Source organism: Mercenaria mercenaria, chromosome 11, assembly GCF_021730395.1.
Source record: "Mercenaria mercenaria strain notata chromosome 11, MADL_Memer_1, whole genome shotgun sequence".
Lineage (NCBI taxonomy): Eukaryota > Metazoa > Mollusca > Bivalvia > Venerida > Veneridae > Mercenaria > Mercenaria mercenaria.
In genome coordinates, this window is record NC_069371.1 from 76115880 (window position 1) to 76127733 (window position 11854).

At 34.6% G+C, this 11854-nt stretch overlaps 1 protein-coding gene and 2 non-coding genes across 3 annotated transcripts; 2 read left to right on the plus strand and 1 right to left on the minus strand.

Annotated features, from left to right (window-relative positions):
• Positions 1 to 36: 36 nt before the first annotated feature.
• Positions 37 to 108, plus strand: Trnaa-ugc (transfer RNA alanine (anticodon UGC)). Its single transcript has one exon. It is a non-coding gene; the product is annotated as a tRNA-Ala (tRNA).
• Positions 109 to 1048: 940 nt separating this feature from the next.
• On the minus strand, positions 1049 to 10002 carry LOC123531778 (uncharacterized). The gene is made up of 7 exons (XM_045313020.2): positions 9832 to 10002; positions 7944 to 8049; positions 7161 to 7361; positions 6453 to 6569; positions 5405 to 5560; positions 4804 to 5035; positions 1049 to 2757 (listed from the first exon to the last, which is right to left on the minus strand). Exons 2-7 carry the CDS (start codon positions 7974 to 7976, stop codon positions 2609 to 2611), a joined length of 888 nt encoding a protein of 295 aa, XP_045168955.2. The 5' UTR covers positions 7977 to 8049; positions 9832 to 10002; the 3' UTR covers positions 1049 to 2608.
• Trnaa-ugc (transfer RNA alanine (anticodon UGC)) lies at positions 5802 to 5873 on the plus strand. Its single transcript has one exon. It is a non-coding gene; the product is annotated as a tRNA-Ala (tRNA).
• Positions 10003 to 11854: the final 1852 nt, after the last annotated feature.

Genomic DNA, 11854 nt, shown 5'->3' on the forward strand with positions numbered 1-11854 from the left:
CAATTAGTCAATGTCTTCCTACAAAATAGCACATAAGGGGATGTGGCTCAGTGGTAGAGCGTTCGCTTTGCATGTGAAAGGCCCCGGGTTCGATCCCCGGCATCTCCAGTTTTATTTACTCTGTTTTTGCTTTCGAATTATCCAGAAGTTGGGCGGACCCTAATATTGACTTAACGTTGAGCTTTGACTTATCTAATAATGAAATGATAGTAATAATTTAGGGAAACGTGGCTGGTGAGAAGTTCGATATGAATACGTTTATAATTTAAAATGTGTGAACATATTACATAAGAAGAAAATATAAATTAGCATTTTATACACTGAACGATGATTACAGAAATGATAAATGTGTTCATCCATATCAGTTTTAAACTATGTATTGTAGCAACTCTATTCAACTGTCGAGTTTTCGTAAATCATTAGTACAACTGAAATAAAAACAAAATTTAGAAGTTCCCTTGATGCAGATAGGGATTTGGCTAAACAGTCCTTGATGGAAGAGTGTTCGCTTTGCATGTTAATGGTCCTGGGTATGATCACCTGACCCGTATACCCATTCAAAGGCACTGGCTTCCAGATCGTTCGACAACATCAAAAAGTATTTTTTCTTAGATATCTGGAAATTAATGCTATATTTAAATGCTCTGAAACTTAATTACTGGCAGACTATATTCTACGGAAACACATGATAAGTAGTAATTTTTACTACTTTTTAGAATAGTTTAGAAACAAAAACTCATATTCTAATGTTCATAATATGACCAGATTTCAATTTGAAAGAAAGATCTTTTTTTTGCCAAAATCTGGAGGTCAGCGCCTTTAACAGAAAATGCTGCTGACTGAAGAACTGATTATCCCATAACATTTTTATGACATTTGTTTGATATATGTACACAAACAGGCAACATTTCTGAATTTTACTTTAACTAGTTGCCGGCAGTAAATTCGTCGCCTTACACATTTTGTACAACACTGTTGCAACTGCAGTCTGTTACCTAAAATTTACATCGAGCAGTTGCAGGTTCATACTAATTTAAAAACCTAAAACTACATTTTACAATTTATTAACAACTTCATAATAATAACAATATTCTTTTATTGTTGACATCGATAAATCATATACGAAGCACTGATATACAATTCTAATATGAAAAATGTGTGCACATTTCCGTTAAAACACGGAACTCTGGCGTCACGTTGACGTATTATTTGGCGCCTTACAGGCACAGAGAAAGAGTGCTGATATATTCGATCTACTATTTTATATAAAAGACGTTTCAGAATCGAGATTTTCCACTGGACATATTACTTCCCGTATTTTAACACTGTTAAAACACAGTTATGCGTTGACGTCACGTCGACCTAATATATTTCGCGCTATACATGCGCTTTAAATAGTTCTTCCCTATTTCATGTACTTGTCTACATAAAAACATATCAGAATCAAAATAATATTTAGCAGAACCATGTTTTAACATGTTTCAACAGTACGAATCGGTTATATGCCGCACGTATAATTCTTTCGGACTACGCCCTCGTGAAATTATTCCGCCAGCGTATTGTTTCGATATATGTTGAAACATTGTTCTGTTATATATCATTTGTTAATTGAAATAACTTTCTTTGCTGATGCAGGTTTCTAACTGAATCTAATGAATATGCAAGAGCTTTGTACTGTAAAAACTGTACAGTTCGTGCTACCAAAATTTCGTGAAATTTGAAAACTGTCTTATAATGCGAGAATTGTTCTTCGTGTAAGCCATAAAGGTTTCCCATTAGAAATGATTTAACTGAAAGTTTTCACGAGGACGAATTTTCACGAAAATAATCGAAAAAGCGAAATCAGCGAAAATTAACCGCTCGCAAACATTTCTGATTTTTATTCCCTTAATAAAAGTAGATCACATTTAAATGCAAGTTTTCTCGAGGACTAAAATCAGCAAAATACAGTCATATTTGCTTAAGAGACCACATCTATTAAGATATATCTTGCATTAAGAGACCACTGTTTCGGTTCCTTTTAGTTTTGTTAAAGATTTTAACATGACTCGATTTCGTTGCTAGTTAACAAAGAAGAAGGATAAGCTCTGTATATTCTGCGATAAACAACGGTTGACTCGTGAACCGTTAACAGAGCATTATGACGTCAATTATGACGTCAAATCGCTGCATGATTTCCGGTTCGATACTGCAAGGATTGTTTGATGTAATGTTTCAACGAACAATTAAGAATGAAAACATCAAGGTCTTCATGTGGTTCATCGTCTAATTTGCCACGCTTCATTGTTCAGATGCTTAGATATCTAACAACACGGGCTAACACCCTCGTGGTTCCATTCCTGCAGCATCTGAACTCTGAACCGTGATAAATCAGGCAACAAACTTCTCGAAGGCTTTGATTATTTATTAAACAAAAATGTTGTATTAAGACATCACATGTTCCCATTCCCTTAGGTGGTCTCTTAAAACAAGTTGTACTGTAATCACGAAAGCGAAATCAGAGAAAATGTGTCCCTCGTAAACATTTCTGACTTAAAAGTTTTGCATTACTTTCCAGTGCTAGTGAAATCACTTTGTGAACTATTGACATAACACTATTTAATTAGAGTCAAATTTCTGGGCGTCTCTTTTTCTTCTTTCGCAGCGGAGGTAATTGTCGTTGTTGTAAGCTGACGGCGTCGGTTAGATGGTCGTCGTCGTCGTCGGTGACTTTAATTTCTGGTTTCTTCGTACTCATCCATTGATGGGGATAGTTAACTAAAATAAAATATTTAAAAGAAGCCATAATGATAATGTCATAGTTCAGGTATATCACATTAAATATGTATATACGAAATTAGTTATTTTAAATATTTTTTTCAATTCAGGGCATCATCGTAGAAACAAAAACGAATACTTTGTCAACATAACACCAAAAACAATGTAAACAGTTATTTTAAAGTGGAATTATACGCATTTTTCAAGTAAAAATCCAGCTGAAATAGATGTCTGTGTAAAAAGGGTGGAGGAACTTTTAACCAAATATACCAAACTCTTCCTGCTACCAGTATGAAATAATAACTTTCCAAATATGACTTTTCTTATTTTGATTGGGGCAGTCTTTTTAAGAAAAGTCAAACTGCACGTAGGAGTTGCTTCCCTTCAACTTCAGAAATCTCAACCTCAATCTGACTGAAGTACATCTCCTATTACGCTACGCATAGGATCTGAGAACGACCTATTCATAGCCTCGTTCTGACGACCCTTTCGCTAGCCAATCAGAGCCTAACTTACAACATCTTGCAAATCTACCTGTAGCCTTGACTTTTGATATTTACAATTCTTTTGTCGTAAGGTATCAGATAGCCGGCTCGCTCAGTCGGTAGGCCACTTGCTTTGTAAGCGAGGGGTCCCGGGTTCGAGCCCTAGAATGACTGCACATTTTTCTTACTCTTTGACATTCGAACAAGTCGTCTGATTGGATAAAATAAAAATAGCAATACTGGAAATCCAAAATATACAGAAGACGATTGTGAATGGGTCGTTCTCAGATCTTCGTTTAGAAGATCAAGTACTTTAGTCAGATTGTCTCAACCTATAGGTAAGGGAGATAATTGCGCAGAATTATCAATAAAAGAAATTGTTCTTTGTTTCGTATAAAATTCAGCTACTTCAGAACAATTTTGTTACAGTTTCTAGATTTTCACTCCGTCGTAGACCTATTTTCAACAAGATATCCATACATTTGCTTCAAGAAAACGAAAAGAAAATGGGATGTTGAATAGTATGCAGTGAAATGCAAGTCAACTGAAGTCAGGTACTCTCATATTGCCGAATTTCAGAAAGTGGTCCGCAGAATAAACACCCTACTTTCGTTTTCAAGTAAACAACTCGAAAACATGCGAATATTAGCATGAAAAGTGTACTATTTTATGTAAAATTCATTCTACGAGTGAAATAATGCCCATTTGGCCCCCGACTTACGCGCAAATGCGCGAAAATGGAAAAATTAGGATCTATTGTTTAGGGACTTCTTTCGGGCACATTTTTGACCAAATTACTGCAATATAACCTGAAGGAAAGAACTATTATTTTATTAGTCCAATTTCTTTATTTCTAAAGAATTAAACTCAAATACTCATGCGCATTGTCGTTAATTCAGCACATTTAAATGCAGAGCAACCGAAAATTGCTTTATAAAACAATTACCAAAAACACACTATGTGCAGTAAGATGCGTATAATGTCACTTTAAGATGAAATATAGTGAATTTAAAGCTTCCTGTCTTTTATCATGCGTGATTTATTCACAACTGCAAAGTAAAAGGTTCTAAATGACACCGAACACATGCCGTCAATTGTCCATTTAAATATGGTTCGATTTGATTGCCAGTCAAACGTCAATTACGACGTCAAATTGTCGCATGACGTCCCATTCCTTACTACTCAGATAAATGAAGTCCAAGGTTGCCCTTCATAAAGAATCCTAAATAGGAGTAAAAAAAAGTCCTAAGATTCTTTATGAAACGCACCCGGCATGTTTTTTCTTATCAAAGTGTTTCAATAAACATGTAGGAATGAAGTCAGTCAATGCCTTCTTGCGGATTTTCGTCTTATTTACCACGGTTCAGAGTTAAGATGATTGGATATCTAACCATTCGAGCTAACGCCCTCGTAGTTATGTTCCTGCGCATCTGAACTTTGAACCGCAATAAATCAGGCGACAAAATACTCGAAGGCCTTGATTATTCTTTATAAGTAAAATGAAGTTACATATCTGTTTTTAAAATAAAAAAGTATATAATATTCATAAATATTGAAACACCTGAAGTATTGACAGTATCAGAGAATATATCTATTCCGCTTGCTTGCTGATTTGCAAAGCCTGACCAATATTTTTCCACATCAGCGCGCGTGCGCAGAACACCTTTCCGTTGTAAATCGTCAGCCAATCGAGTGGCTTTACAATATTTGGACACTGGCAAAGTTTTTAGATATTTTTTGTCGTGGATATAAACATGTTTTGGGCCTCTGTGGAGTCTTAACTTCTTCTTCTCCTACAAAACAAGTACTAGTAGCAATGATATGTGTGTCTATATACATTGAACAATAAACTATTTTAAGAATCGGTCAAAAGCTAGGTAGAAATAATGTGGTGTATTTATTTTCACTCATTTTATACATAAACTGGGTTTTACTGCGGTATATATACCACCCATATAATATTGTAAATAAAAGTGGTTATATCAAAAACAAAAAAAAAATAGTTGATTTAAAAGAGTTTATGACCAAAAACAGAATGAAACAGAGTATTTGAACGTTTGAATCTCATTACCTTTAAAACAGTGTTATAAATGAGTTTACTATTTTTAATGTCGGCAGAGGGGAACAAGAACAACAACTCTGTTATCGAAAATGTTTTTTACCATTTCCTCTTGTTCCCGAAGTCTTTCTTGAAGAATTTCATTGTATTTTCGTCGTTCCTCTCTTTGTTTCTCAACTTTTTCTTTCATACTGTTCACATACTTATCAAACTTTTCAAGCTGCTCTTTCGCCACTGTGTTCACACGAACTGAGCGTGACTGTACAAATAAAGATTAATTATTTTCCTATTAAAGAAAGAAGAGTGTAAACTATGGGCAGCAGTTACCGCCAAAATTAGTACAATCCATCCATTAAGAAGTCAGTCAGTACAGTGTATTTCAAAGCCGTTAAGTCTAAAACTGTTTCATGTTTTTATCATCGTGATTTCGACTTTCATCATCGAGGATTTGTGTTTTCATCATTGACTAATCGATGTGTTCCCTTAAAGACTGTACAGAAGGGGATGTGGCTCAGTGGTAGAGCGTTCGCTTTGCATGTGAAAGGCCCCGGGTTCGATCCCCGGCATCTCCATTTCTTTTTCGAAGAGAGGGGTGGGAAATAGAAATGGTCGGTTTTACATGATCTATTGTTTTGTCGGTCTCACAAGCTATAACAACTTGATAAGTGTAGATAACTTGTGCAATTCGGTAAACATGAGACAACTTCTATATATTTCTAACGGATTTTCATGAAAGTTAATATACATATAGCGTGTAATATGACAGATAGCTATGCAAAGTTTCAAAAGCATGAAAAATCGGCACACGACATTACGGCAACTTGAATTTTAAGACTAAGTTTTAGACGACTACGGACCAGAACAGGAATGAAAATTATCAAAATGTACTTGTACGTGTGGCGGCTGTAGAAAAGTCTCCCCCTACTTGGATTCAGTGTTGTTATATTTTCTGGTTCTTTGGAATCATGGAGTTCATTCGATAAATGTGTAATACCTGTAGTTCCGTTTAAGCCAGTGCTATGGGGCGTGAGCGGTGTTGCACATTTTATTACCTCTCATGAACAGACTAAATCAAACCGAGTCTTTTTTTATTCTTTTTAAGTTGCATTCTATGCTTTCAAGGAACTATTTTTACAGATTTTATTTTCTACCTCTTGTCGCGCACGTTTTTCATGTTGATCCTCCAAGTCCGGTCGAAGAACGACTTCCTTTTTCCTTCTTTCTCTCTTTGGTTCTTTCTTTTTCTTTTTAATTTCTTCTACATTGCTCTAAATCAAACATACAATAATGTATCTGATATTTTCTTATCGCCTATAATTAGTTGTACGTATCCTAAATGTTCCAGAAGATGTTCTATATGAAACATATTACAAAATTTAAGGTAATGAACCTGAAATGACAATCGCCAAATTCCGTGTGATTAACTATCCTACGTATACGATTTCGGCAACTTTCGGCAGAAACAGAAAATTATTTTTCATAGCAACCGGAAATTGCCGAAATCGCATACGGAAAAATACATGAACGAACGGAAATTGCCGAATTTCATTACGGGTCCACTACCTTAATGCTGACATTACTTTGAATGAGAATAAAGATATTGTTTAGAGCTAGACCGTTAATAACCAAAACATTTTTAGACTTACAGATTCTAAAAGTAAAATATGCCATAATGCTTGTGAAGAAATCGGACGGATATCTTCACAAAATACTAATGAAATTTGATAAACCTGAGCTTATAATAGATGCTGTACATGCTTAGTTTGAATTTAGCAATTGCCTTTAAAATGTTTAGAAAACGAATTTCAACAGGGTATTATCAGTTGAATAATGAAATAAATAAAATGTTCTTCACCAACCTCTTCCCGAATCGGAGTGTGGTACAGGCTAAGTAAGTTCGGAAAACTTGAACACGATTTCAATTTGATGCTGTGTCTACTCAAACGAGACAAAGGTTGGGCGTGTGACCGGTATTCCGAACTGTAACCAGTCTGTATTGTAAGTGTGGTCGAAAGTTCGTCCCCATCCGTGTCGTACTGACTGCTGTCTTTATGATGAGACTGAAGTGAAAAACAGCAATCTTTAAGGGTTTGGCGTAAAGCTATATATTGCTGCTACTTCATATAATATTCACAAAAATGAGAGAAAATACAACAGTTTTGCCCTAAACCCCTGCTCAGTAATGCTGCGATACGCTGTGTAATGATCTTTAGTCCCTTTTTCTGAAAGAACATAAGGGGAAAAGAATGTAACTCAGTGAAATGATGACCTATAAACGTTTTCTGAAAACATGTATTTCATTGTAATCTGTAGAAGTTCGTGGTTTCGGTCATAACAGACATTTTACGGGGATGTGAACTCTTAAAGAGGAACTACTTCGGATTAGCTGCACCCCACCCACATCACACACGCCCGCGTCCCTCAGAAATATTAACGAGTTCACAGTATTGTGCTTTGTTTGTTTCAACGAGTTCCTTATGTATTTTGAAAAAGAGTGCATGATTTTTAAATCAACACAACTATAATATAGAGATATGTAAATGCTGTCCGTTTTTTGTGCTTAAAGCCGTGTACTTTTGTTTAAAGTAAGTAAATCTGTATCAGAAACAAAGTTTTTTTTTTCAGCTGCAATAAAGTCTTACCTCTGTATAGTTAGAAGCCGCTACTGTCGCCATATTTCTTCTCCTTTAATAGTTTTTCACTAACCCGAAGAGTAATACAGAACAAACACTTCCAGTCCCTTTAAAGCTGTAAGTTATAGATATATAGAGAAGTAGTAACAAAGTATGTTAAAATCAAAAATATTTATTGCATATAACGGATACAAGAGTGGATATATCTGATTTAAAACCTGTATTAATGACGCACTTCAGTAGTGTTCTTGTTTGTGACCAAAATCAGTAGTGTTCTTGTTTGTGACCAAAAACATGTATATACAATGTAATTAGCATTTTCTTAAGCTAAATCTCACAGCAATAAAGGTTAGACGTCCGCCGTTGTGTGATCAACAATCTAAATAGCTAAACATTTTAAATCAAAGAAGATGAGATTTCCAGACGCGCAAGCGTGCGACTACCAAACGCGCACGTGTACGACTATGAGACGCGATCAAATTTACATGTACGTATACGCGTACATGTTGTTTCAAAATTTCTATACACAATAAGTTCCAGTACCAGTGTGAAATCGCAAAATCTCTTATGTCATCGTTGAAATATCCATATATTATACATCCGTCGTTGAATGTTTTTCATAAAACATTTACCAGTTCACAACCTTGCCGAGGTTTCTTTTTTCAGCGCTTAATTGACTGCAAGATTTTATCCGCTTTCGAGACAGTCATTGAAGTAATCTGACAAGCAGCGTAAACATTGTGGAATGGCAATAGACATTATTCATAGAGAAAGTTAGCTCCGATCGATTAAGCATATTTAGTGTCCAATTCATTGTCAACTGAACATTAATACATGTGTATTAAGAGAGAAAAAAATAACATGGGCATGGGTTTTTTATACTGAGTCTTGAGACCGGACTGTAAAAACGCTAATATCTGATCATATTTTGACAGATTTATCAGTAACTGATTTACATGTATTGATAAAAAAAATAAAAATTACATCAAAATTTCGTCGTAAAATAAGGCGGTATATGTTAACAGCTATTGATCTCTTTAAAGATATTCGTTCATTTTAGTTGTAATTTGAGCTTAGATCGGAATCTTTTCAAAATCTGCTAATTCATTTTGGTCACACCGTCACACTTACAGGTCATATGGCAATTTTCCAGGTTTTGATGGTGGAGGAAGACCTCAGGTGCCAATCCGGGCATTATTTTAGGCACGAGTGCTTTATTTTAGAAAGTATCATTTGTAATAATTCATTTACAGTAAATGAATTATTACAAATGATACTTTGAAAAAAAAAGATGTCTGTGTTCAATGCAAAATTAAAGATTCTACTGGAATCTTAGAAGAAAATCAATAACAAAACTAGCATCTTATATGAGAATTCACTAACATCGAATACAGATTTTTATTCGTTCTTTCTCCGTATATCAAATATAAAAAAAAACATAGTTAATTGGAGATATTCAGGCTGAGTATGAAAGAAGTTGATTTTTTAGGGGAGTGGGCGGTCAACGTCGCACCGACACAATTATAGGTCATATGGCGACTTTCAATTTATTCATGGTAGAGGTAGACCCCAGGAGCCCTTCCGTGTATTTTTTCACCAAGGGCCTTGGGTAGAACCACCGACCTTCCGTAAGCCAGCTGGATGGCTTCCTTACATTAAGAATTCAACGCCCCGAGGGAGGCTCGAACCCACATGGGCGAGGGCCAAGTGAATTAAAGTCAGCAACCTTAACCACTCGGCCACGGAGGCCCCAAGAATGAAATGAAAACACAGTTTAACTAGATACTGAATCAGTAACATAACAACTTACTATAAAACATTTTAAACGTATTTCGTCATATTGTTAACAGTTAAAGAAAAAGAACAACTTAACAGTTAAAGAAAAAGAACAACTTACACAATGTCCTAAATCCTTATTAGGAATATTCTTGGTAAACACATTTTTAAACAACTTTTGTTTATGATTATTGTTATTTGATTTTATTTTTAATTCCATGAAAGTACTTTCGGAACACGCGTACGGATCTACATGGTCGTTTTTCTAATAAAAATAAATGAAAATCTAACATAAGTAGTTTATAGTGGTTGACTGAAGATTAATCTTTGTGTTTAATGAAAAAGAAACGGATTAAAACAATATTAGATATTTTCTGCTCTGGAGAGTTCATAAGCATTGTTATAACATATAGAACAATACGGGATAAAATTACAAAATTGCTATATCATTTTAAACTTACAATGGTTGGATTACGGTTAATTTGTCGCAGTTGTAATCTTAACTGTAAGGAAATACCAATAATGTTTACGGCAATTGAATTTTTATTATGTTCAATAATGAAAATTAAGACGAAGTCATTGAGCAGAAAAATGGTTTAAATGATTTGTAAAATGGAATTTTGATAGTTTAGCATGAAATCTGCCTTTAATAGGTTTGGAAGTAAGTAAATCATTCAAAGTTACCAGAAATATATTTTCTGTGAAATAATTTAAAATTCGTGGGGGACTTCTTTTTGTGGATTTCGAGTTTGAGTGAATCCCCGAAAATTAATCCCAACAAAAAAAGAAAAAGATAATTCCCATTCATAATATATTCAAAGTTTGAAATCCATGAATTCCTATCACCACGAAACAGCGGTTTTGGCAAATGATGACGTAATGATGACGTAATTTCGTGCTCCTGAATTTTAATGATTTTACAGTATTTTGTTTCATCTTACTGACTCATGCTTTACCAATGCATATCAGAAGACGCTCTTCTTCACCTTTTTATGTTTCTATCTATTAAAAGGTCAGGGGATGTTTTTTCGAAATTTGCAAATATATATTTTCTATTACAAATTGGCTGTTCTCTTATACATTAATTTGCACAAAATCACTTAATGTTGAAATGTTTTACAGTTTACCAATCATTAATGCTTTTCTTAATTACAAAATAAAAAAAAACTCTGTTATGATATTTTGAAATATCCCTATACATTATTCTATATGTGCTTTTCTTCAATTAAGATCTTGATTGTGAGTAAAAAATGTTATTAATGATAAATGGATTTTTTGGGGCAGGGGATGCTAAAATTGAAAATCCTACAAATCTGCGTTGATACCACGGCGAAAAAAAACAACAACATAAAACTAAACAATTGAGAAATGCAAGCGAAGAGCCCAACTAGCGAGATCTGTCCCCGTATTCATAGTATCTGCAAATGATTGACATTAAACGTAGTATATTTTTATAGCATGTTATTACATGAGTACCTATAAATAGTAACAAATTTGTGCTGAAATTTCTCCCATTATCGCATTGCGTCATGCATTATCACATTTTATTACATGAGTACCTATAAATAGTAACAAATTTGTGCTGAAAAATATCCCATTATCGCATTGCGTCATGCATTATCACATTATCATAATAAGCCCCGGGGCCATTATCGATAATGGCCCTGGCGTTAGCGCGGGAAATTAACGTCCGTAAACAGAAATGACGTCATCGCGTTTCGTGGAGGTAAAACAGCGAATATTTCCGTTTTATTTTATCATCTTGAGCGTAACATCGTGTATTATTCGTGAAATATCGTATTTTTATCCCTAAATTATGGAATAATCAAGAAAGTACAACTATCCAGGTATTTGATTTTATACAGTAAATAGACTCTTATACAAATAATATTATTGTTACAGAAGATGCAAGTACCCATAGAAATGACACAAAAAAATACATTTCTTACTATATTATAGGTAAACATGTAATAAACAGGTAAATACATGGGAGAGCGGTGCCTTTGAGTGATAATGGCCCTGGAAGAAGATAATAGCCCTCGGGCTAAAGCCCTCGGGCTATTATCACCTTGCCAGGGCCATTATCACTCAAAGGCACCGCTCTCCCATTTATTAACCTATACATCATAATAAGCCCCGGGCCA